We start from the raw sequence: 27,905 nt of genomic DNA, 5'->3' as shown, positions 1-27,905 counted from the left end.
ATTTACGCAGTAGATCCTTTCCTAATAAATTCAGTAAGTAATCAGAAAATAGTAAGAAAACATGTTCATTAGTTATCCTAATATAAAAGATATAGAAAGGAGATTAAGAAACCTGCCACCCCTTGTATTGATCTCTCCAAGGCTGAAAGATCAGGAAAGGAAGAGACTTACAAAACAGAGTATTTTTTTAAAGTTTTCTGGTGGATATTAATGCACATACAAAGGGACCCACTAATCAATAGATATAAAAGTGTCTTCCTTGCTAGTAGAATTGGACCCCCTCTTTCCTAACAAAAAGTAGTGTTTTCCTGTAGCCTTTCAGATTCAAAAGGCTAAGTTGACATATTAATGTTTTGGGAATTTGACGTCTCAGATTTTGAGGGTCTAAGTGTATAACTGGAGCTGAACTGAATACTTTATTTTTTTCCTCTGGGCAATTGGATGCCCAATGTCCCTGTTTCCTGCAATAGAAACAAATTGTGTCAGACATTTGAATTTCCAATAGTTGTGGGTCCTGACACAACAGAATTGAGCTCCACAACAGGAAGCCACCTTTGCTCATCCTTCCCTTTCACCATCTATCCTTTTGCTATATGTTCTTTACACCCTCTTCAACTTTCATCTAAATTCTCAGGAATTCCATCTGACCTCATTTATTCTACCATCAAGGATACTGATATTTGGTAAGGAAGTCATGAAAGGCTTGATAGTATTTCTATTTTTTGTATCTTGAAAGGGTAAGAAGATGCTTTCTCATTTTAAAAGTATCATATAAAACAAAGAAGATGTCAAGATAAATTAAAGAAATTTTAATAGTCAGCCAAATATACAGCTGTTAGAATTACCTAAATATCGCATAAATTACAAAATGATTGCTTTATATAGCATAATAGGGGTTTTTTTTAAACTATAAAGTAACCAACATATCTGCAATTCTGTAAGTATCCCCCAACTAAATTATTATTTATAATACAAACACCCCATTAAAGAATAACGCACAACACAATCCAAGCTTCTTGAATAAGAAATGAGATCAGACTAAATACATTCATTCAGATACAATACACTTAAAGTAGTAAAGTTCTCCCTTTCACCCACCCATCACAAACTGAAAATTAATATACAGTAGCTATAGGTGCAATTTCATGTGTTTCCATGTATTTTCCAGTACAGTTCCCACAATATTAAAGTGCTTATGTCACTTATATCATTCATGGTAAGATGTGCAATATCATCATATTTGGATGTTTTAATTCAATGTCAGTTCAGCCAGGATTTTCTATCCAGTGCCAATACATATTATTTTTCAAAAGCATACCACTTTAACAATGTCTAAAAATATATTTGTTCCCAATATCACTGTTGCTTTCTCTTTCCTGTTGCTAACTTATATATCAAGATTTAACATAATGAACAATTTTAAATACAAAGAAGCCATTCCTACAAAAGTAAAGACAAATAAATTAATTTATATTAAAAAAAAGGCAGGATTAATATGACTATTCATAGTATGGAAGTTTTAAATGTGCATAAACTTTTCAGTGAATCATAATTCACAATTATAAGTGTGCAGTATGTAGCTTGTAGATATGTTAATGGAGTAATATTTCACAGTTGAATGGCCCATCATTCTACAACTGAATGCAATGATATGCCAGTAAAAACTGTTAGTACAGAAACAAGAAAAAAAATGATATAAAGCTTCTCAAGGGAGATGATTTGTAAGAATTACACTTCAAGGAGAGAGAAAAATGTATTCAATTCAGTGTGAATTACAAAACAATCCTGCTTAATCTACAAACTTGTTTATGTTCAAACTGTTCACCAGGCATGATGTGGAGGTTCATATTCATCAGCTAGGTTCATAAATCTAAAGGCCTATTCATAGTCACAAAGATGGAAATCCCTCTCACCAAAAATTCTAATCAACTCAATCTAATTGAGCATCAACCAGCTGTGGGGTTCCATATGATTGTGTATTAAGTTTCTGGTTTTTAAGTATCCTGGTCAGGTATGAGAGAGATCCAACTAAGAGAAGATGGGGAAATATGTCAGTTCCACATCCGAGTTTCCCTTCTGTCAGATGTGCTATTCCCAAATTGCTATGGCTACAGATGTCATTGCCTCTGATGGTACTGTAAACAGAGTCCCACACAACCTCCCCTGAGCCCTACAACTGGCAGGATGAAGAGTTTTAGTTCCTGAATATGTGGTTAATTTGTGGGTTTGTAAACACAATTCATAATCAAAGAAACAGAATTTTTACCAGCAGTAATGGTTTTAGGATAAATATAAAATATTATAAGTGTTCCCTAACTATTGTTGGGGTATTACTATATTCAAGCTTTTAATTAAAGCATTCCATTCTGTCACCCTGGATGCTGTATAATGTCATTTAAATGGTACCAAACATGAAGCAGAAGGCACTCAGTAGGGGATATTATTGCAAATAATGTTAATTTTAAAATAATTTGGATAAAAAGGAATGACTATTTATACTAGCGGCACTCCTTTAAAAGGGTAATATAAACCACTCGAAAATGGTTTACACGAAAGACTTAGTGGTTGTGCCCTTTTCGCTTTCTAAACTAGTATCGGATGTCTTTTTCTCTCTCTCAAAACTTGGGCAGTACTTTCCACTCTGATAAAGATCACATATTTTTATATAAACTTTAATTCTACTATTTCAGACAGGGGCTTAAATATTATAATGACTACTGCATATTTCAGAGGACTTACTTTCAGATATGCATGAAGTCAAGGCTACAATCTACCAAGTTTTGTATTAGGTACACATTAACAGAAAATAGTCCCTTCCTAAAATGTAATCATCTATTATGGGATGGTAACATAAGCAGAAAGCTCGGTTTTCCTGTACAACAAAAATAATTCCCATCTCAATATATGCCTTTCATGTGAAACATGATTATACACAACTGCATAATTCTGTAAAATTAGTTAGATAAAATAGTTTTAACATTTCATAACACCATAGTTTTAAATAGATCTATGCAACAAGAAGCAAAATATCCAAAATACCAAGGATGAAACTGTTTGGCTATAAAAAAAATTATACAATTAAAATTCTTATATTAGTTTGTACATAATTTTTCATATATTGTAAGGAAGCATCTTCATAATCTCATTCGAAGCAATATTTAAGATTCTGCCTTAGTGGTAAGGACAAACTTGTCAAAGTCAGGGGTGTTTGGGAGAGCTACAAAGTAGTTTATCGTTAGTTGTTATTTATATCTATTCCTCAGGAGGTTAGAAATCTTCCTTCCAAAAAATGTAATTTAATTTGAACATAGTTTAGATCAGATACTAAAATACTCGTTGCTCTATCTACAGACTTAAATCTGAAACTCAAAATAATTGTTATTTTACAGACTCTTGACATGCAGGCTGTCAAATTAACTTCAATTAGAAGCAAGCAGTTAAATGGAGAAAACTGAGAATTCCACCTTAATGTGACTACAAAGGATTCCATCTGTATCCTCTATACACAGAGTTGTAAATATGGAATAAAATGGAGGATTAGGACAGAAAATGAAATATAAAGATCAGTTTTACATTTATATATTCCAGGGACATCACATTACACGGTTTTTTAAGAACAGCAAATGCAAGTGATGGAATTAAACCAGTAAGGTCTAGGAAACCAAACTGTTCTAGATAAGGTTTTTGATTTGTTCACATATGAAAATTGCAAAATGTTTATTTCACAACAGTGTTTAAACACTGGCAGACAATAAAAATAACTGGAATATGTTTTTCATTAGATAAAAAATGAGAGGTTACTTGGGTAACTGTAACCAACTCTCCCTAGCTTCCAATTTAAAGTTTACTTTCCAAAAGAAAACATACTTACATTAAATATATTGTAAAGACTCAATTACAAAACTTAAAATTAGATGTTGAGTGCTCACTATTCCAGAACCTTAAACTATTAGCAAAAGAATAATTGCACTACAAATACTATGAAACACAGAAGTCATTGCCTGAAAGATGTAAAATTATGTATTCTTACTGGCCTACAAGGAAACATTCCCAGTCTGCACCAGGTATACATACGTAGCCAAATTAACTGATAACCGTTAATGAGAAACTACAACAGAATAAGCTACCAATGATCAAGGAAACTGATTGGGACAATTTCGCATAGCAATTATTTTTCAACAATATGGCTTAAATTACTGACAGAAGACCAAATTCTTGTGATCACTCTTAAATTAATATTAACTTTGAATATCTGGTATTATTAAGGCTTTCTTTATAACCTATAACAAAACTACTTACTAAAGATTTATATAACACATTTGGAATATAAAATATAAATGTAAAATTTAAACTACTGCTATTTACCATCCACCAGTTTAAAATTGAATTCATATCAGCACAAAGTTCTGTTGAACTGAAGGAAATAAATGTAAGGACAGTTTTTATGAATTCTTCCTTTTCTCTACAATCCCCAGCATCACTTCCCATATTGTTTAGGAATGAAATAGGGGAAAGAGTTAAATGAAAATCACTATTTTGTTATCCTTTCCTCCAAAAAAAGCTTTTTACAATATTCATCTTTCTTCTGCAAAGCAAATCCAATCATTCCATTTGCAAATCCAAACCTGCATAATGAGTACCAATTTATTTAAAAAGTAGCTTCGGACATTAGACTAAATTTTGCACCCCCTTTCCAATAACTAAAACTACTTTTGATTATTCATTTTCTAATAGAACCTCCAAAACTCAAGCTTTTCTTTATATGGCTCATTTCTTTTTCATAAATTTAGAGGGGAAATGTTACATTTATAAGAATATTCGGCCATGAAAAGATTAACACCTTTACTCAAGTTTAATAATGCAGAACATGATTATCTCTCATTTAAAAAATCTGTTAAACTAGAATAGATTTTAAATATGTATTCCTTAAAAATATTATAAGCTCCAGTTTTAAAAATATATCAAATACTCAAGAATAATACAGTAAACTCTTAGTTTAATGGACCTCAGTTTGATGGACTTTTGAAATAATGGTTTAACTTTCTGTTCAGACTCCAATGCAGGGTTTGGGTGGTTTTTTTGGTCAAATGAAGGATTTTTCTGCTAAATTATTTTACTACTAATGTCATTTGTCAAATATGTAATTATGCAAACAATGTAAATTTACAAAAGTGATATAAATTTAGATTTAATGGGTACCCCCTCATCCTAAATGGTCTATTAAATTCTGATTTTAGTATTCTCTAATGATTTTCTAGTATTCCATGAGAGATATGGCTCAACATTATGGCTGCATGATGGGTTTTCAATTAAAATATGTAAGAATGTAAAACAACTCAGTCATTTCAACCAACGCAAGATATATCCAATATCAGATAGGCTTTGTTTGTTAAATGTAATTCCTATTACTACCAGCTAAGCCTCATTAGCTTTTTCTTTTACTAATTACAGAATAATTTTCCTGAGTAACATTATAAAATACCTGGTAATTCTACCAAAAGTATAAAGACAAGAAAATGTAGAACAATATAAACCAAGGATCACAAGTGCAGAAATGTTGTTGCTTTTCATTATATTTGGCCCTCAGTAAAAATCACTGCAAAAATTTAAGTATCTAAAATATTCTGAAGGACAGTAATTAAGTTTTTCAGCCCATAGATGTAGCCCTCATCTCGCGCATCGCTAGGGAATACATGAGCAAAATCTATCATCCGGACTTCAACTTCTCCATTTCCTGGAAGAGACATGGGCATTTGGCTGAAAACTTTTTCCAGCTGAGGTATAACATTTCCGTTCAAATGTTTTTGTGAAAAGCAAGAACTGCGCTTCCATAGATGGTCCCTTAACAAAAACTGATTCTGGTGCCTGTTGTGAAAAGTATATGTTTTAGAAAAATCTTTGCCATCTGAAGTCTCTACCTCCCCCATTTCTGAGGCATTGATGATATGAATATTGTTGTTGCATTCCAATGTGTTATCTATACTATCACTTGGCACTTGGTCCTCGGCTACTTTGTTCTTCTCAACCAGACAGCCATCATTTAACCAAGGAGACCAACCATCATAGACAAATAGTAAAGAACTTGCATAAAAGTTAAGCTGCTTCTGGTTCTCAAACCAGTGCAAGATTTCTTTAATCTTTTCAATACTAACTGCTATTGCATCTTTTCTCAGGGTGAATCCATTATAGAAAAATCGAGCCACACCTACAAGACAAACAAACAAATTAGCGGACAAATATCTTAATCTAACAGAATTCAGGATTAAATTGGCACTACAAAGTTCAGCAATATGGATTACTGCCAGTGATGGGATTCAAATAATTTAACAACCGGTTCACCCAGGGTCAGGTTGGCTGTTATGGGAGGCATGGCCCAGCCCCATCCTCTATCTCCGCCACACATGTGGGATGAGACTCCCACGGCAGCCAACCTGATCCTGGGCGAACTGGTTATTAAATTACACACATCCCACCAGCTATCAAAGTGGATTCTGGATGCTGCACTGTGCTGCAATGGAGGAACGGGCAACGGAGTGAGGGAAGGAGGAGCAAGGAAAAGAGGGAAAACAGCCTCCTCCTTCCCTTGCACCGGCCTCTCTGTTGCCCATTTCTCCATTAAAGCGCAAAGGATCCACTTTGATAACGGGGGATGGGTAATTTAACAACCCGTCTGCATGAACCAGTGCAAACTGGCTGAATCACACCGATTATTACCCTAAATTTGCATGTTTAATTTTCAAAATTAGTTGCAGAAATGTATGGTGAAATAATAAATGACAGGCTTGAAATAATGAGAAGTTCATACAATTACCAAGTATGTGGTACTATATATACTTCTGGTTCTACAACTCAATTTTATACAATGGTCAAAGGAATTAGTGAACTCTTTAGACTTACCTACAACTTTGTAGCTTTGTGTCCTGCAAGGTGATCTGAGTTTTAATTTTAGTAAATAAACAAAATTTGGGGTAAATATTATTATATATTCCTACTGAATAGATTGAACCAATGTTCACTCTCATTGCTTGAAAATGTGTGCGAAGCTTTAGACTGAGCAATTGATGGCAGTTCCTTTAGCAGTAATGATTGCAAAATGTTTCTTGTATGTACTCATCAACCTCCCACAATGGTTTAAAGATATTTGGTCCTCATTCCTCCTTACAGGACAACTTTAATTTATTGGCATAAACATCAGTATGGTGGAAGCCATGCAAATTTCAGGGAAAATTCAATCCAAAGGATAAGTGTTGCAATAGAGAAGATACCTTTCTGAAGCCCCAATAGATGACACTGATTATTGAAAGGATCTACCTCTTGACATGTAGAAGATAGGTAGAAACCATGGGAGATAGGCAGTCCCTCAGGTAAGCTAGCCCTGTCATGTAGGGCTTTATAGGAAGTAAACAGAACCTTGAATCATATCCGGAAGCAGAGAGGAAACCAGTGCAGCTCACAAAGGTGTCACATAAGAATACCAAGGTATGCCCCACATTGCCCGCACTGCTGTGTTCTGGATCAGCTGAAGCTTCCAAGTAGTCTAAAAGCCACTTGAAAACAGTCCTACATAAGGTTCATTGCACAATTATTCAGATAACTAGAGCATGAGTGACTGTCTAAAGGATGAAATTATTTATTGGAATTCAAAGTTTTTTCTCCAAATATAAATTACCCTACATTTTATCTGCCTATAGTGCAGCTTCTGAGGGCATTCAGGGGGTCTTCAGAAAACCTGAAATGAACAGCAATGTTTTCTGCAGAAGAGACGATTCTATCATCGGATCTTCTCATGCATACTACCCTTTTTGTGTGTGTGTCTTCCTTATAATGCAAATTATTGTAGACCTTGTTCTTGGGATGATTTTTGTTGGACAACCATTTCCTGGCAGAGTAAAAATGGTATTATACTTCTCAATTGATATACTGTCGATCTGACTAGAAATTGAGGGTAGCCAAATTTTGTGCAGTGAGTGGTTGCTCTTTCCCGTCTGCTAATTATCAACAACCCCTTTCCTGAGTTTGGCAGAGATCTCTTTCAATTACCGTAGGTTATGGTTTGCTTTCATAACCCAGTGTTGGAGCAAGAAAGCCTTCAAATTCACTTCTAATTATCATCTATCGATTGGAATATTTGATTCAACTTTTGTTTAAAAGTTCATAATCTTAAAGGACTTCACATTTTTATTTAGTGAACATCGGTTCAATGAGTTCAATAAACATATGACATAGTAATTTCTTCTGAGTGTTCTTTGTTTAAACAGAATCTCTATCTATTACAAGGCAAGCTCTAATTATTTCAGGTTACAGCACTGCAAGAGAGCAGCTGATTTTAAAGATTTCAAAAACTTTATCTCACTGCCATCAACTAGAACAACAATAAATGACGGGCAATCTGTAAGATTCATTATATACTGGCGGTCCATATATTTTTTACAAAATATAGCTAAAAGATTGGCGAGATCAGGCAGAATGGAGGCATTCTGGCCACCTTCTATCAAGCAAGGTCATCTAGTGGGATCCCAGAAGCATGCTTTCTCTGCTACAGCATCTGCCTTCTGGAACGGCATCCCCGCCCCCAATTCACTGAATGTTCTGTAGCCTCATGCTAATCCAATACCGATTTGGTATATAGATGTTTTGCAACTCTTGTCCTAAGAATAAGTGATTGGGCCAAAGTCACCCAAACTACAACTTCTATGCCTAATGGGTGACTAGAGGATAGGCCTCTCCAATCCTACCCCAGCACCTTTAGTGTTATACCACACTTTTCTCAATATAAAGCACAGTATTAATGCTCAGTCCTTTCACTCGTTCATAGTAAAAGATTTGTGCATAAAACTGATTTATCCCTTCTATAAATACTACTGGAAAATGTCTCCAAATATATCTCCAAGTCTCCAAGACAAATTCCTTGTGTGTCCAATCACACTTGGCCAATAAAGAATACTATCTATCTATTTTACAATAGCATCAACTTTAAAAAAAATGCTACTTCTTTGTCTCATTTGGCATTCTGTTAAACTCCATGTTTTTTTCTAGTGATGACTACTTTCTTAATTACCAAGCACACATGGTTCAGAGCCCATAACACATTCTAACTTGGCTGTTCCTTTTTAAAAGACCGTATATGTAATACAGTGCTTTTATACAAAAATTACCATCTTTTATAGTTTCCTTTGTTAATCCTCTTCCGTAGTGCTGGTTCTGTGTCTCATAGCTGCCAGTAGGTGCATGATAAACCTTTAAAAAAGAAAGGAGAAATGTCTGGGTCATTTCTTGAGCTCTTTTTTCCATTTTAATTCAAGTGAAATGTTACACTTACATTAAAACATTTTGCTTCAGACCACAGGTCTAAAAGAATTAGACGAGTTAGACCTAGTTAGATCTTTGTAAAACACATGAATTAGGGTATTTTTTGAAAAAAATATAATACTTTATTTACAGAAGAAGATATCATAATACTTTATTTACAGAAGAATCTAAGAAAGAAACAAATGAATGAAAATGAAATATTTTGTGTACAATACTAAAGAATTGTCAGATATATTCCTTCAAATCAGTTGCCCTATGAACATTGATAGCTTTATGTTTTATTGGGAATCTAAATTAACTAAAAATTATAACAAAACAAAATTTGATTCGGAGGACAATATGAATAGAAACGTATATAAAATATACAATAGAATTTTTTTTAAAAAAATCTAGAAAATATCTAGAAACAAAATCTAGAAATTTTCTGCTTAAACTGTGCTTTTATAAAATGCATTTTTGTAATTAATTAAACAGCAAAATACATTTAAATAAATAGCAAAACCATTACAAGATTATATATTTAAGGACTTGTCGTGTATCTGTACATGCATATAAAACTGTATTCAATAGTTTCTATAAAAGGTTTCTCTATAACTATAACCATATATATATAAACTTTATAACTGTCATATACAAATACTCCTTGTTTAATGACCATTCACAGTTACAACAGTGATGAAAAAGCTTACATCCAGTCTTCACATTTAAATCTGTAAAGCAAAGGAAAACTGAAGTACTATAAGATCATAAGCACAGTTGTGGTTTTAGTTAGTGATCACTTTACTTAATGACTGAGTTGCTGGTCACAATTGTGGTATCAAAACAAGGCTTACTTGTATAAGCCGATGTGTAAGAACTAAAAACATAAAGTAACACTAAGTGGAGTCACAAATTTATCATTTCAATGTTGAAAGTCAAGGGTTTTGGGGTTTTTTTAGCAAAAAGGAAGATATGGAGAATTCATTTTTTCTTGTCCAGCCATAGATTTGATGTAATAGTTTTTAAAAATTCCAAAACATATTTCTACAATAAAGTTGTAAGTAACTTGCCAAAGCCTTTTAACTAACAATAATGTTGTCAGTGTAAACACCTTGGAGGTGCATGAAATGATAACAAATATAAATCTCTCACAAAGCATGTCCTGTGTCTATAATGTAAGGGAACCTACAGATTTTAATCATGTAAAGTCTATGCTAGACTTCAGCAGGGAAAAACATATTCTTCCATAGTGGAGAAACAAACAATCTAGTTTATTCTCTGGCTCATACAGTAGTAGTTATACAGCATTCCACTCAAATAATTAAAAGGGAACCACAAAGAACCTACAATATAAATGGCTGCAGAACGGAGCTAGAATCTTTGGGTTTGGAGCTTTGTTTCTCCATCCTGCCAGTGGAATGTAGCATGGAAGGGAACTACTCTGGTTGGTTGCAGAAATGGAGTTGGGATCTGTGGGATCAGCACTCCATCCCTGCAGTACTTCAGAGAAGTTTCCTGCTTTCCATGCACAATGGGAAACTCCTTCATGGGTTGCAGAAATAAATCTCAGGCTTCAAAGATCCCAGCTCTATTCCTGCAGTTGCCGAAGCAGTTCTCTACCACATACAGAGGGGAGATTAACTCCTCTGGCAGGAAGGAGGAATACACCTGCCTGCACGCGGGGGGGACACGACAAATTTCAGTTCCACCACAGGTGGCAGCAGCTTGCAACTTCCTCTGCCAGCTTTCCCATTAACTTTCTGGGGAAGCCAGCAGAGAAAATTGTAAACGGCAATAACAGGATTGTAGGATGCTTGGCAACTGCTCATGAGTGCAACAATCAGGTTGTCAAGAGCGAGATCACAATCACATGACTAGAAAGGGCAATGTGATGTTTTACGATAGCCAGAAATCTTTACAGTCCGTAAAACATTCTTTACAAGGCTGTCATAACTTCAGTTGTTAAACTTTTGGTCCTAACTTGAGGATAACCTGTAATGATGAAAACAGGAAACGTTTCCTGCTGTGTACAAGCCGTTATGTATGTAAGAAAAATATATGAACTCCAAACCGATCCTTCATTCTCTTCACAAGAAAAAAGAAAATAATCTGGAGCGAGCTTATGTTGCACACATCTCTTCAAGAGCACCCTTTAATCAATATCCAGGAGACAGCTTACCCTCATGCCAAGCACCAAAAACCCAATCTCTTCCATTAGTGGATATTTGCTGATTTGTTGCTTTATCTTCTCTTCTGAAGCATATGGATCATAGCTTTTCTGGCCTATTTTTACGTCCATGATGCATGGTTTCTTAAACCTGTGTGTCACATCTTCCAGTTTCAGGTACAAATCTGTAAACAATTAAGGATACTTCAGCTTTGTCAGTATCTAAAAAAATTTGATATACAAACATCTATCATACCAGGTTATAATTCAATATCTTGGAAAGGGAGGTCAAAAGCCCATTATTTCTTCAGTTCATGAATGAAAACTGTTAATATTAACTGTCAATCATACTCCTTTTCTCTATTGATTTTCGCCATAGTTATCTCTAGCCATAGTTCCTCTTAACCAAGATTTCCAACTAATTTCAAATCTTGCTTAACATTAATCACATCTAATAGTACTGCAGATATATTTAAAAATGATTAAAATAATTAGAGAAACAATATAAATTATTTTCTAACAGAAATTCTCTTCTGAGCAAGGTGGACAGGGCTTCTGGTTTTACAATCATGGTGAGAAATCAAGAACACTTATGATTCATGAGCCTGGGATTTATTTACACAATCTTCCCCTCACAGAATCACATGGTCCTTGGAGGCCTTCTAATCTAACCACCTGCTTAAGAGGGGAAGAGTCCTTATACCATTCCAGTCAAATGGTTGTCCAATCTTTTCTTGAAATTCTTCAGTAATGGAGAATCCACAACTCAGGGAGGCAAGCTGTTCCATTGATAAATTTTCTCACTGCCAGGAAATTACTCTTTATTTCCAGGGTGTATCTCCCTCTGACAAGCTTCCCCCCTTTCCTCTTGTCCTGCCTTCAGGTGCTATGGAAAATAAATCAACACCCTCTTCCTTATGGCAGTCCTTCAAGTATTGAAAGACTGCTATCATGGCTCCCCTGAGCCTTCTCTCTTCATTAGCTAAACATAACTAGTTCCTTTAGCCGTTTCATCATATGATTTAGGGTCCAGACCCCTTATCAACTTTGTTCTTCTCTGCACTCTTTCTAGGGCTTTGACATCTTTTTTGACCCATGGTGACCAGAAATGGACTTAAGTACATCAGCTCTGAAATACTCTTTTCATGAAGTTCTATATGATAGAATTTAATGTATGATATTCTTAGAAAACCCTCCAGAGAAATTCCCATCAAATTCATGCCTAGCACACTGAATATAGCAATAGTACCATTTGGTGCAGTAGGCAATGACCACGTTCCATAATATTTTGGCAAGTATTTTTGTAATTCAAGAAACACAGAGTCTTCACATCCATCAGCAAATACCTGAAATAAAAGAAATGTTAGTGAAATGCATTGGATCCAGTAATAAATTATCTATTTCTCTGCTATGATAGCAACTTTGGAAATTTAAACCTTACCTTATATTAATACCAAATTTATACGAGTAAAAATGAAGGGTACCTCCAATATGAATACAGCTATAGACAATCAATGAATTGATAAGCTATCTATTCCTATCAAAAAAACAGATTTTATATTTATTATTTTTTAAAAAGCATAGTTTTTGTCACGGTCTAAAGCATCCAACTCCCTAGGGCAGTGGTTCTCAACCTTTTCTTCACCATCCACTTTAACTTAATATTTAAATCATAACATTTCTTCAAGTCTTCATGGCTCCCTGTGATGACATTGTAGCTCCCAGAGGTTAGCGGACCACAGGTTGAGAACCATTCCTTGAGGGATTTCTGAAATATATTTAACCGAAGCAGTTTAAATAGCTTTATAGACTCCATACAACTGCCTGGACAAATAAAGTATGGGGACCCACTAAATATTAAATGTGACAAAAATGAGGAAAATGTTTAGTCAAATCTTTAAACATTTTTATTTGTATAAATGTCTAAACATTAGATTCTATTGCAATAACCATACACCCTTAGAAAGCTATCTGAGAAGTACTGAACAAACCTTGTTTTCAGTTCTTTTGATAGTAACTAATCAGATGACAAAAAAGTTGACAGAATATAGATTGGCTTATTTATAAATTATCAAATATAAATTATATAAATTAATCTCTTATATAAATTAAGATAGAGATGAAGTTTGTTAGCAAATTAATTTTAGAACCCTAATAAAGTTTCAGACATCTTATAACATAATTTTATTCACTTCAAAATAATTTCCTCTCCAAACTCTCAATCTGCAGAAGTAAATTGAGAATCAAATTATTTTACTACAGAAACTGCAGATTCTAATCAGCATGCCTAGAAAATAAACTTTGTTGCACGAAAATCATGCTAAATGGGTCAGTTGCAGACTGATTTTGGTTTATAAAGGGAATTGAATCATGAACTGGTTTGAAAAGGGAACTGAATGTTTCAGAGCAAGCTGTTCAAGAACGTCTATAGTAATTAACTGTTTACAGTACTTTCTAAGTTCATACTACTGTTCGGTAATTCCAATGGGAGACACATTATGTATTCTCTCCAACTCAGCAAAGTTTTTCCATTCTTTTTTCTAAAAAAAAGTTTTTTAATGTTTTAAATATTAGTTTGGGATGGAAGAGGGGGTCGAACAACTTTAAGGACAGTTGCTTAAAGTCTCTCTGATTTTATGATTTTGGGGTAATAGGTGAACATGAAAATTTAACTAAAATTAAACTAGCTTCTACCACAGTATCACCTTACATTTAAATGTCTAAGTATACCTTTTAATTTAATTATGTTGTACGCATTGACAATAAAGTCAAGTAAACAAAACTTTTTAAATTTTATTATAAAAGGATATGAACAATATAAATCACTCCAACAACAAAATTATGATTAAATTATCAGGGTGAATAGCTGCTATGTAAACATATGAGACAGACATGAATACTTCTGACAATGTTTAATTTTTTGAAATATGATTCATCATTCATATCGATTTTTTTTCTTTCCAGAATGTAGGTTTTCATTGTAAACATTCTCTAGAATACATAACAGATTCTGTAGTTTTTAACAGTTACATTTGATGATTTTTAAATGTCACATATTGGTTCAACTCTGACTTACACAGAAATTATCACTATAATTTATATGTGTGATTAAAATAAAGTCTTGTTAAGCCTATACAAATACTTGTCTAAATAAAGAAGGCTTATCTATGCTTTCTAAACAGAAGCACTAGACTAAAGACAATTTTACTGATGATAAATGATTTGTTTCTATATTAAATTAGTTTTGATTTAATTATTATTGTCTTTATGAATAGTTCTATGGCTGATTTTTGTATTATTTTGAGATCTCTCAGAAGGGAGTAAAAAATAATGCCATAGTCTGTAAACAACAAAAGTAATAGAGGAAAATTTCAAGAGGTTGTTTCAAAACAGCAATACTTTTATTGATACACATAAGTCTTTAGTCTCCCAAGATGGCATACAAATTCCCAAGTCAAGATCGTATTCTAATCAGCATTGGAAAATGTAACTAAGAACATTAGGAATGGAGACATACAACAGTTAAAAGACCAAAAATTTAAAGCTTTCAGAACCACTGTACAATTTATAAAAATGGAAAGCAGCACAAAAAAATAAAATGCAAGACATGTTTACACAGATAGTACACAAAATGGGTTGTTCAATTCTAAAAAAAAGTGCAATTGCTTCCAGTTGTTTTAGGAAATGAATTATTTTACCTTATTGTAGAAGTCTAGCTCTCTGGGTCCTCGAGGAGGTGGCTGCAATTGTTTGAGGACAGTGCCATCTGGATGCTGCAATATGCCTGAGACAAACAAAACAAAAGCCCGATATGCTGATTTTCAAACTATGATACAATTTCAGTTTTATGTCATAACGAACAGAAATTCAAACACAGAAGAGCATATTTAACATAAAATCCCAAGAAATCGGCTCTAGAATAATTTCTAATTATTTCTTTGATACAAATAAAACAGGGAAGGCAGACTTGTGGATTTTAATAGGAATTAGTTTTTTCCAGCATAGTGAATGTTTTCTGAGACTACACAAAATACTCAGAAGAAAAAGGCAAGGAGAGAGAGAGAACTCAACATTACAGTTATTTATGATAGAAGCATTTAAGATTCTGAGTCTAGTAGTCACTTCATGGCCAAAATAAACCTGTCACATACTGAGTAAAACATGTTTTTAAATTAATTCCTTTCTTGTCTTTAACAAACTGCCTTAGTTCTGGAGTTTCACTTCACTGAGAATTAGTGAACGATAATATTGTCAAGATGCAATTCTGCTACATAAAAACAAAATGATGCACTATTTCTCATTGTTTTCAACTTTAATTAAAGACACACACCAGATCTAGTTACAAACTGCAGATCAAAGTTACTGCTGAAACTTAATATAACTTGCAGAATTAACTGTAATCCATATGGTAAGTACCTCAAGAATATGGCAATTTTACAACCTAAATTATTGGTTATAGTCAATCTTCTTGGGAAAGTTGTTGAGAAGAGGGTTGGCTTAAGTTCCAGAGGCCCAGGACAAAATTAATTATCTGGATCAACTCAAGGCTGAATCCAGACCTGGTATAGCAGTGAAACAAGCATTGATTGCACTTGTGGATGATCTTTGATAAGTAGGGAGAGGGATGTAGTAGAATCATTCTGGCCCTCCTTAACTTCTCAGGACTTTCAACTGTGGTAACCTGGATTTTTTTTTTAGGGAATTGGGAATGGAAGGTACAATACTGCAGTGGGGTTTTCCCCCCCAGTTTTCAAGGCCAATTCGTCAGTCTTGAGGGAGGGAGGGAGATGGAGTCCATGGCCCCTTTCCACTTCTACATACAGCTGAGTGAAGGTATTCATCAACATGAATGTAAAGTATCAATATGCTGATGATACCCAGCTGTGCAACTCTGTCCTAGACTGACCAAGTGATGTCGCTGAGATTCTTTCTCCAAAAAAAGGATAGCGCTGGAAGCTCTGGGTTTGGGTAAGGGAGAGCTTTAACTCAACCCAGGCAAGACTGAGCAGCCGTGGGTTTTTTTAGCACTCCCTCCCTATTTCAGAGATACGTCATCTTTCATTCTAGGTGAGGCTCTGCTTCCCAAGTTGGTAAATGATTTGGAATTTTTTCCTGGACTTACAACTCTTGTTCAAAGAACTCTTTGAACTCTTGTTCAAAGAACTGATGGCAATCATGGCTAGGGGACTCTGCACACATTGTCCTTGTGTACCAACTGTACTCATTTTATGGATCAGAAGGCCTTATTCACAGTGATTTCAGAGAGACTTGGTCATACACACACACACACACACACACACACAGTTCAGACTAATGTAATACACTCTGTATGGGGCTGCTTTAAAAAAACATTCAAAAGTTGCAGTGGAGAGCTCAATAATAGAGGTAAAGTTTAAATAAGTAAGTATTGAGTTTGTTCTTTGTTTCTGTGCATCTCATTATTTAAATTAGGGTAACATGGCTCATGACTTCTCAAAATCAAAAAGTACAAGCTACATTCTTAAGTTACTAATTATAAGCCTTTTATACATTCCATTATTATTGAGATTTTGTGATCCGATAAGCTCAGAAATTAGTTAAGATTAGCTTGAACGTCCCCTTACTTTGTATAAGGAACTATGGAACTATAAGGAATTATGGAACTATGCAGTGGTGGCATTCAAATAATTTAACAACCGGTTTTCTGCCCTAATGATTTCTTCCAACAACCAGTTCACCAAACTGCTCAGAAAGTTAACTGGTTTTCCCAAACTGGTGCGAACTGGCTGAATCCCACCACTGGTACTATGACATACCATTGTCTCATACTGAACACTTAGTATTTTTATTTAGAATTTCAGACAATATTAATTATATTTGTTGGATAATCAATGAGAAATCACGGCTATCCATACATTTATGGACATCAATTGAAATTTAGCAGTGAACAAGAGTTGTGTCAATTGTAATATTCTGTGATGTTGAACTGTAGCATGCTTTATCTAAAAATATATTTAAAGCCTATTGTATTAGCTAGATCTATGCCTAGCTCAATGGGTCCATTAGTTAGAGCCACTTTGATTCACAGCAATCTATAATATTACTGTAGACTCTACTACTTTATCATAGTTTCTCTGTTGGAACTCTTGGTCTCCTGCCTCACATTGAGAAATTTCCTAAGTGGCAGCCTCAGAATTAGAATCTTGAAACACTGGTAGAATTGATGTAGGCCACTGTATCCAAGGTGAGGGCCATTTAATCAGCATACTTCAAGCAAGAAACATATTTCTGTGTGATGCACATTCCTTCATTTCCATAAATCTTACTTCTATAATGTAATTTTCAAGTCCACTGCCACTTTCCTTTCTTGTCTGTCTCTTCTACTATCAATGTTTTGTCAAACAGACAGCATATTAGCAGGCTACAGCAAAAATAAATTACCATGATTTATTTTAGTAACCAAATAGTAATCCTAATTTTAACCCCCAGCCTTTATGGCATATAAAATTTCATAGATTAGAACTCTGCTACCCCAAATGTTGTGAACAGTAGGCATTAGAAATCCTACTTTTTGCAAACAATTTGCCAGGCACGAGGAACCAGAAACAACACAATGAACTAATCAGAGTGGCATTTTTATTACTTGCTCACCTATACCCAGGAATCTAAAGCACAGACTACATAAGTAGCTACTTGATGAATATTTAAAAAAGTTTTAAGGAGAATCTCCCTTCAGCCACTTCCTCCCCACAAGTGATTCAAGGTTACTCAGCAGTTTCACTACACAACTCAGCGTCAGATCCTACCACAATTGCGTATAATATGCAGATGGATAGACCTAACTGAAACCATATTCTTCTTTTAAAAAAATAAGAATGATCTTGCACCATGTATGTGCTTTCAAGTCGGTCTTGCTTCCTGGTGACTATATGGAAAAGTCTATGCAATTTTTGGCAGTGTTTTCAAAAGCAATTTACACTGCCTTCTTCCTAGGACTAAGAGAGACTGAGTGTCTCAAAGCCTCCCATTTGGTTTCCATACTAAAGCAGCACTAAAATCCAGGTTTTCCTACCACTAATCCAAACACCTTAATCATTAACTGAAATTGGATCTGCAACTTTTACACGCATAGTTAAAAAATAACCAAGGCTCCTATTTTAGTATATGTATTATTATTAAAAATACTCTTTGAACTATGTAACAATAATCTCAAAGCAGTAGTGTTCTGTGGTATTATTTCAATTTATAATTGTTGCGGTACATATAAATATCAACCTTTATTCTTTCTCATAACTTTATTTTAAAAGATTTATACACAACAATTTAACATTATCATAGAACTAGGATAATTCTGCTTTTGCCAGTTCTTGAGGAGATGGGGCAGAGAAAACCATGCAGAGCATCAGCACCATCTCTAACCAAGAAATGTTTTCAACCGATCATTTTGGCATCTGAGAATTAAGAATCTATTTTCTGTGCATTTTTAATCCTATCATCATAATCCCCAAGTACCATAATTTTTGAAGTTTTTAAAAAACTAAGCTGCTAATATAGTTTAATTCTACAATCAAAACTATAAACATTGGGTTTCATAGTACCCCAAAAGTAAACTTATTACACATGGTTTATAGTACCTAAAGCCACACAATCTTGGCTGATTTCAAAAAGCCAAGAAGGTTAACATGTGTGTGAGAGAGAGAGATCAACAGAAAACAACAGAGCTGTAGGTTACACTAGAAAAAAATACATATCATAAAAAAGCAATGGTAGACCCCTTTTATATGGTTTCTACCATAAAAATCCTAGCAATTGAGGTCAACATGAAGGAAATTTTATTCTTAAACCAAAAGTGGTGTCACATTTCCTACAGGCAGATAATTTAAACACATATTCTGTTAGACAAAATATTGAGTCCAATCTATGAGGATTAACCTTAACAGTAGCAAGCAACATTCCTTCTGGAGACTGTAGCTAATAAAAAGTTTTTATTTCAAACTGTAGCAATTTATTAGATAATTAAAGCTCTTTCTAAATTGTTGCTTTATAGTGTTCCATCTAATATACTGTAAGTCTATAAAAAGCAAGCTAGGAAAAATGGACAAAGTAAAAATTGCAGCTTTAAAAATCCTTCCAAATGGGCATGGAAGTATTCTTTCATTTGTTGTTTTATGAGAACATTTCCAATAAACCCTTTTGAAGTTCACTGACTGTGAAAAACTAAGACTGTCTCTTTAACAGCTCATTATTTTCTTCTTCCCCCTCCCTGTTTTCATTCTTCCTCTTGGTCACTATGTCAAATTTATGTAAGACAGAAAGCACCCAGTTAAAAACAAATCAACATGGTTCAGTTAACACATGAATACAGATCCTTCTTTAAAAAAAAAACTTTACTTATCCTATATTTTTCTGCTTCTTATAGAAACCTACAAGAGATATATTTCCCAGCAAAATAACCAATTTTATAATTTCTCCTGAAGAACTAGTAGCATTACTTTTTGAAGCTATTTTAAAAATATCATTGTGGGAGACAGAGAAATAAGTAAATTTCCTGCCATTTAGACCAAGCATAGAAGATGCACAGTATGGAAATCATATAAGGAATTAAGCTGATTCTTGGGAAAGAAAACATAGCAGTCTATTATATCCATTAATAAATATTAAAAATGAAAATATATCTACCATAAACTATCATGTTATATTATAAATAACATGACAAACTGATGACAAAAAGCCAGAAGCAAAGCCAGCCATTACGTGAATTTCAGATCTTTACATTTTCAATTACTTGTCTTGTAAATTTTGCTAAAACAATTACCGTAAATGATAAATGTAGTGGGGTTAGTAATGGATTCATGCAAAAACTGTCAGTAAAGTAAGTCTGAGAATAGAAAAACAGTCACCTTAGCCTATGCTAAAAAAATCAGAAAAAGTGAGTACCCTTTCTAATTAACAAAGCTTATTAAAAGGAAAACACGTTGTGAGCTTTAGCTCATTTCATTAGATGCACAGAGTAGCTAAACTGAAGGATTTAAACTGGGATTGGAGAAAGAAAGAAGACAGTCTAGTTATGTAGATGCAGGTCACATATGAGTCAGATTACAAGCACTAATGATGATATCAAGGAAATGATGTACTCTGTATATAGGTGAAGTCTGAAGTTCATTGAGTGGAACAAGTTGAAATCAATGCTCGGCACCTGGTTCATAATTATGAGACATTCATCAAATACAAAGTACAAGTACTTCTACCTGTTCTATATACACCTGTTGAGGTTGATGGAGTGGAATTTGTTGAACCCACAGTGGAATTTAATACAGAATACAAATACAGGTAGTCCTCAATTTATAACAGCTTGTTTAGTGACTGTTCAAAGTTACAACAGCATTGAAAAAAGTGGCTTATGACCATTTTTCACTTACAACCATTGCAGCATCCCTATGGCCACATGATCAAAATTCAGATGCTTGGCACTTGGTTCATATTTATGATGGCTGCAGTGTCCCAAGGACTATTTGATCACCTTTTGTGACCTTCTGACAAGCAAAGTCAACAGGGAAGCCAGATTCACTTAAATGTTACTTACTTAGTTTGTTTGAAGGACTGGGTGAATTTAACTAATAAAAGAATATTATTTCTAGAAGGCCACGACTTACAAAGGGGGTGGCACGCTTTCTTATGGGACGTAAGGAAAACCAGTCAAAAATATTTTCATAGACATTTAATTAGAGACGCGCTACTAACAATTTGGAAGAAAATACGGAAAAAACATTACATAAAAATACCAATATGGATTTCAACAATGGAGGCGATGATTCACCCAAACAATCTGGAAATTACTAAAATGATTAAATATAAAGACTTATTGGACCCACAAGGAAATTTGAAATCGAGGCAGGAAATTCAGGACCAGGGACAAAAAATTGATCAATGGGTTTACCTTCAGATTCAAAGTAGGTACAAACAAGACAAGAAAGAATTTGGAATTAACAACAAACTTCAACAATTAGATAAAATTTTATTAGGACCGGACAAAAAAAACATAACAAAATTTTACAATTATTTACTAGAAACAGAATTAGAAGAAGAAATTGTAAAAGGGAATATGATTACGTGGAGTCGGAACGTAGGACGTAGTATTACACTAGTGGAATGGGAAAAAGTTTGGGGCAGGAATAATAAGATCACAAAATCGGTAGCATACAAGGAAAATCTTTATAAAATGTTTTATAGATGGCATCTCCCTCCTTCGAGACTAGCGAAGATGCACCCCAACATGAGTCCGTATTGTTGGAAATGCAAGAAAAAAGAAGGAACCTTTTTCCATATGTGGTGGACATGTACAGAAACCCAAAATTACTGGAAGAAAATCAAAACTTGGTTGGAAGAAATTACAAAAGAGCAGATCGAATATAAACCAGAGTCCTTCCTACTAGGGATCTTTGACAAACAAATTTCCAAAAAAGCTAAATACATAACAATACACATCTTAACCGCGGCCAGATTAGCCTTCGCTCAATATTGGAAACATCAAATTCCACCAGATGAAGTGATTATTAATAAAATTTCAAAATGTGCAGAAATGGACAAACTGACTTTGGCACTAAAAAACAAAGATACTTCACTATATTATGATAGTTGGAATTGTTGGTATAATTGGATTGATCAAAGATAAATTATATACCATAAGGCATAAGAGGAAAGTATTAACCTATAATAATGAGATAGCGATATATGTATAGAATAGGTGTGTGTATATGACATAAATCAAAGGCTATGAAAAAAGATCTTGCAAACTGTAAAAATAAGAATGCTTTTAATTTTTCTTCCTTCTTTTTCTTTCTTTTTTCTTTCTTTTCAATCTTTTCTTTTTCTTTCTTCTTTTTTCTCTCTCGTTTATTTGTGTATGTATCGTTGGTTGTTTTTAATTGTAAAAACTAATAAACTGTTTTTAAAAAAATAAAAATAAAAAGGTTACTTACTTAACCACTGTTGTGATCCACTTAACTATAGCAAGTCACGTGGTAACATAGGGCAAAACTCACACAACCGTCTTGCTTAGTAAAAGAAATGCTGGGCTCAATTGTGGTTGTAAATTGAGGACTAAATGCATTTGTAATCAGCTGGTATCTACACAACCAACCTGTCTTTTCCTTTTCACCCTCCTCCCAATTTAAACCCTACATCCATTTAGCCACACTATGCATCTGACAAAGTGAGCTAAACTAAAATGTATCATAGAAGCTTACTATGAGGGTGTTTTCAAGAAGCAACTGGACTTTCTGGATTTTCTTTGAAGACGTCTTGCTTCTCATCTAAGAAGTTTCTTCAGCTCTGACTGGATGGTGGGGGAATGGAAGGATTTATATGCCTTGCAGACAGCTGATCATTTGCATCCTTTTTAGTAGGTTGTTGAAGCACTTGGAGGTTTTTCTGTGTCCTCAGTCACCAGAGTAGTGCTAATGGTTCCTGTAGTCTGTAATCCCTCTGGAAAAATGGATTTCCAGAGAGATTTGCAGACTATAGGAACCATTAGCACTACTCAGATGGCTCTGAGGACACAGATAAACTTCAGAGTGGCCTCAATGCCTCTCTAAAAGGATGCAAATGATCAGCTGTTTGAAAAGAATATAAATCCTTCCATTCCCCCACCATCCAGTCAGAGCTGAGGAAGCTTCTTGGATGAGAAGTGAAACATCTTCAAAAGAGGAAAAACAATAAAGTCCAGTTGCCTCATGAAAAAAAAAAAAAAAAAAAAAGCACTTTTGGGACAAGCCGCATGACCACACCAGAAAAACCATGAAAATCACTCCTGTGTTGACTTCCGCGCTTTTTTCGCCTGTCATATCCCCGACAGCTCCGACTGGATTATCCAGGACACAAAAGAAAGTCCACCATGCAGGCTGCCCTCAGCTGTTTAGGGGCCACAAAATAGAGGTGTAAAGGTATCATAAAAGACTGGTTGGTTGGGTCCCACCCAGCCCCCAGGGCAGCTATTTCCCCCATCCACCCGGTCCTCCCCCCCCGCATGATGAAACCTTGCAACCCGCATCATAGGCAAAAAGAGTGGAGGAGGAGAGAGAGAGAGGATAGAAACCCAGGAGAAAGAGGAGCTGGCGGCCGGTCGGAAAACCCAGAATTACCGTACTTGCCTACCGGCCCCATTTCAAAATGATCTCCCGGCAACAGGCCGGTGGAAGTTACACCGCCGGCGAAGGGGATCCCGAGACCCCCAGACGGCTATCTCGCCTGCCGACCGGCTCACAGCCTCGCGGGTCAAACTTTCGCCTCCTCCTCCCTTCGGCCGCCACTCACCGCCCTTATCCTTGCCAAACATGTGCCCTGCCACTTGGTGAGAAAGCGGCACGCAGCCGTCGAGGAGCCCCATCGTCGCTTCAACCTCTTTCCCGTTCGCTGCTGCCGTTGCCCCCGCCGGCGCCGAGCCGGGAAGTCCTTCTAACCGCTCGGCCTCCCGGTTCTCCACACGCCGAGGCGGCTCGGTGGCCATGTCCTTTAAAGAGCCGCGATGGCTACGCCTCCCGCTTTACCCTCAAGGCCCGCCGCCGTCTCGGCTGTCCGTTTGTGGAGCCGGCCAGGCCCGCGGCTCCATGGCGCGTCCGCCTTCGTTTCTCTCCCTCAGGGAGCTAAGCGCTCCTCCGCTTGGTGAGGCGAAGACTACCTACCGAGGCACTAACTGAGCATGCGCGTCGCGCTTTGCGCCTGCGCGCTGGTATCAATTGAAGCCACCTTTGGGCTCAGAGTTGCCCTGAATGTGTTTCCTGTTGAAGGCACCCGAAGCGTACGGCGACGGTGCCTTAGTCAGTGGCAGAGATGTGTTTTATACGCTGTTTCCGCCTTGCTATTTCCGAAAGTGGTTTCCGCTCTGCAACCGGGCTAAATATTTCATGCTAAACCATCCTTCGATTCACTGTGGGGACTTAAAAGTTCAGAGTTGTCTTTTAAGGTTTTAAAAGTACCTTTAAACCACGCTGTGTTCATACAACTGTAAACATGTGTATGGTCTTGGGTCATTAAACCCAGTTGGGCTGAGTTACATTATTTCCTGAGGTTAAAAAAATAAAGAGGGAATTGGGATTTCTAGTGACTGAATGGATACTTCTACATAGTTTTATTGGTAAAAGCACAATGTGTTTTGCCAAAACTTTCTTCATAATTAACCATGACTGCAATTTATTCAGTTGTTCCAGTTGGTTGGGTTTGTATAACATATTGAATTATAAATTAGCTGCATGATTGACTAAAATGTTTTTTTTTAGATTGTTCCATCATGTGCAGATATAGTCACTTGGTGTACAATACTGTAGTTTTTCTTTGGCAAGCTAACCTTAAAAATATTGTAAGTATGGCACATAATGGCCTATTACATCAACCCCCCCATCAGTCTGTTCTTTAACCAAAATTGTAATTACCATTTGGGGTATGCAGAAATTGAGACTTGTCAAGAGTTTCATATTATTTCAGGTTCAGAGAATGCAGAAAGCCCCATAGTTAAAGAACAGCAAGCAAAAGGGGCAATATAATAAAATGGAACATGTGCTCATAATAATCAAACATTCAGCTTAATGTGCTATGTAATAGAGTAGACAATTATGGAGTTTTTAACTAAGAAATCTTTCAGTTACGCAATTGCTTTCCATCATTTTTCCCAACCCTTTTCCTTGTTTCATGCATTTTAATATAAATCCATGGACTGCGTAAAAACATACGCCACAGGTTTTTTGTCTTTTACTTCAGAGAAGGCTAGGGTTTAAAAAAATAAATCACAAACCAACCCATTTTGTCTTGGTGCCAAAATAATTAAAGGGCCATATTGTCAAATAAAGTCTTGCCATGCACAGCAAATGCAGGCAGCAGAACATTCTTACAAATGCAGGACTTCAGAATGTAGAGACCCCCAAGAAATGTTGGAGAGGTCAATCTTGGGTAATGGTATAATGTTGAAGCTGGAAGTAGATTCAGATCCATTTCCAAATTATATCCGAAGTATTTGGATTTTGTCCTTTCAAAATATTCAAGAGTTTGAAAAGTAACATTCTGATCCTACAGAAACTATTCTGTCACTGTTCTGATTTTACCAGAAATTTTCTGAGCTCTGAACCCTTCCAAACAACCATCATTAACACTTTCTGAAATTGGAAGTGTACTTCAAGATCAAAACAGTATGTTCCAGGCTCTGAAATGCTACAAACTGCACGTATGTGCATGAATCACACACTCCATAGTTTTTCAACAGCATATTAAACCAGAACCAAATTAGTCATTTGTGGCTCAATAGTGTATATCCCAAGCCATTAGATGATGCATACTATCATAACAGGATGAACTATACAAGCAACAAATTACCTGAACTGAGTGATCTAATAAAAATCCTCATCATCTGCAAGGGATTGTAATATTTTAGAATCATGCAAGTAGCTTAAGATTTTCTATTCTTTCTAGTGCAAAAAAACAGTGCAATTACATTATTACCTGCTATACTCAGTTTGTACTGTAATTTAGCTAAGTGCCACAGAGCAACACCACTTGCAATTCAGAACAACAGTAGGTACAGCTGGTATCAGAAACTGCATATGGAATATCAATTTTAAAAGCTTATTATGTTTTGGCATGCAATCCCTTGTAACAAGGGAAAAGGCAACACTGGGGTTGAATATTGCCCCTCCTTAAGTATTTCAGCACCTGTGGGTGAACAGGACTAGAAAATTACTACCCCCCACTACCTTCACCACAACCCTTTTCCCTTTCCACACCACCTGGGGTATCTCAGGTCTGGCTAAATATAGAAAGATAAACTATACAAAAAAAGTGGGAATAAGTAGCTCAGCCAGGCTGAGATGGGTAATAGAGGGCATCTAGTAAATCCCAGGATTTAAACAAAATTCAACTTTATTAAATATACTAAATGGATACACAGACTGTTTAAAAAGATAAAATACAAAAAAAGCCACTCTAACTAAAAAAAACACCCTAATGCAATTCCAGCCACTAAATAACTCACTTTGCCTGAGGTCTTCATCTAGGACTCCAGCTATTTCTTGTCCCAAAGGACCTGTCTCCCAGTATTCTCCCAAAAAACTGGACAGAACTGCTTTATTTCATAAATAGCACAATACACTGGCTAGTAAACAATATAGAATTGGTTTATTACTACCATTAAGAACAAAAACCCAGGCATTCGGATTCCTACTAGCCAGCTGAGGTAGCAGGACTTGGTTTATTGCTCAAGGAGTCAATATTGTGAGGGTGGATCAGGATAGGAGCTAATATAGATACACTCAGAGCCGGTAGTTAAATGAGGGGTTTTATTCTGGGTACTAACCCCTAATGAAGTGTAATCTAGTAATTTACACAAGTGAAAACATTTGCTAAGCCAAATGTTTCCCTATATCCAGAATAGAATACATACAAATCAAGTTGTAACCTACTTAATATTCCTGTTTCCTCTTTCCCTCAATATCTGCTTGTAATTACCATATATACTTGCATATAAGCCCATCCAAATATAAATTGGCACCTAAAATTCTTAGCTTATCAGTAAGTATATAAAGTATGCTTTCTTCTTCCACTCCTATCAGTTAATGGCAATGGACTGTCCTTTAGTTTTTTTCCTTGCAGTCTTCCTACTAAAGCAGGAGTGTCAGACTTGCAGCCCGGATGAGTAATGTGCTGGCCCCATGCCCACCCAGTTTAGCAAGTGGGAAAAAGTCCCAATAGGTCATGTGACGATGCAAGTTTGACGCCTCTGTATAAAGGTTTTAATTCACAAAACTTCTACTATCCAGCATCTGAAGCTCTGCATATTCAATCCAGGTGATCCTCCATCTCTTTCCATATTTGCACAAGCCACCTGGTCTTCTTCCATATCCCAAGGGCTGGAATTCTGAACCTGACAGATTGGGTTGTTTTCTATTTCATTCCATATAAACAGGGTGATGTCCTCTCTAGTAGCATGTCCTGCAGCATCTGAAATACAACCCCCATCCTGCTTTTTCTTTTACATTCCTAAAGCATGTGTGTCAATTAACAGGTGCATTCTAGCATTTTCCTCTTTTCTGACATGTTCTTGGGCTTCTGCAGTCATCTGCCTTCTCTAAAATAATTCATGACCGTGGCACAGATCCAACCGCTTACCTCCAGCAAGACACTTTACCCTACTATAGATATGTAAGAAAAGAAGAGATATGTAAGGCAGAAAGATATGTGCCTACCAACATTGTGCAATATAATTTCCATCTGCAATGTTTCTGATACTTAAAATGTGTAAAATTTAGTAATCATAGCTTCATCGTGGTTTTGATGCCTTGCATACTGCAGATCTATTTTTTAAAAAAAAAAAGTCAGAAAGCTATATATTAGTTAGAGATTGACAAAAATATAGGTTTAATCTCATGGCTCTTGACAAGGACAGTTTAGGAAAACAGTGTGTATTTGAAAATAATTTAATGTATCTCCA

General features: G+C 35.5%; 1 protein-coding gene across 1 annotated transcript; it reads right to left on the bottom strand.

The window, feature by feature from the left end:
* Positions 1-794: 794 nt before the first annotated feature.
* IPMK (inositol polyphosphate multikinase) lies at positions 795-24,142 on the bottom strand. The gene is made up of 6 exons (XM_026687041.2): positions 23,747-24,142; positions 15,154-15,239; positions 12,705-12,801; positions 11,468-11,640; positions 9,156-9,237; positions 795-6,205 (listed from the first exon to the last, which is right to left on the bottom strand). The coding sequence occupies exons 1-6, from the start codon at positions 23,937-23,939 to the stop codon at positions 5,607-5,609; spliced, it is 1,230 nt and encodes a 409-aa protein (XP_026542826.2). The 5' UTR covers positions 23,940-24,142; the 3' UTR covers positions 795-5,606.
* Positions 24,143-27,905: the final 3,763 nt, after the last annotated feature.

This window comes from Notechis scutatus, chromosome 4 (assembly GCF_049901735.1).
Source record: "Notechis scutatus isolate UNSWTSFEM ecotype Mainland chromosome 4, rNotScu1.2, whole genome shotgun sequence".
Lineage (NCBI taxonomy): Eukaryota > Metazoa > Chordata > Lepidosauria > Squamata > Elapidae > Notechis > Notechis scutatus.
This window is presented reverse-complemented; position numbering and strand designations above follow the sequence as displayed.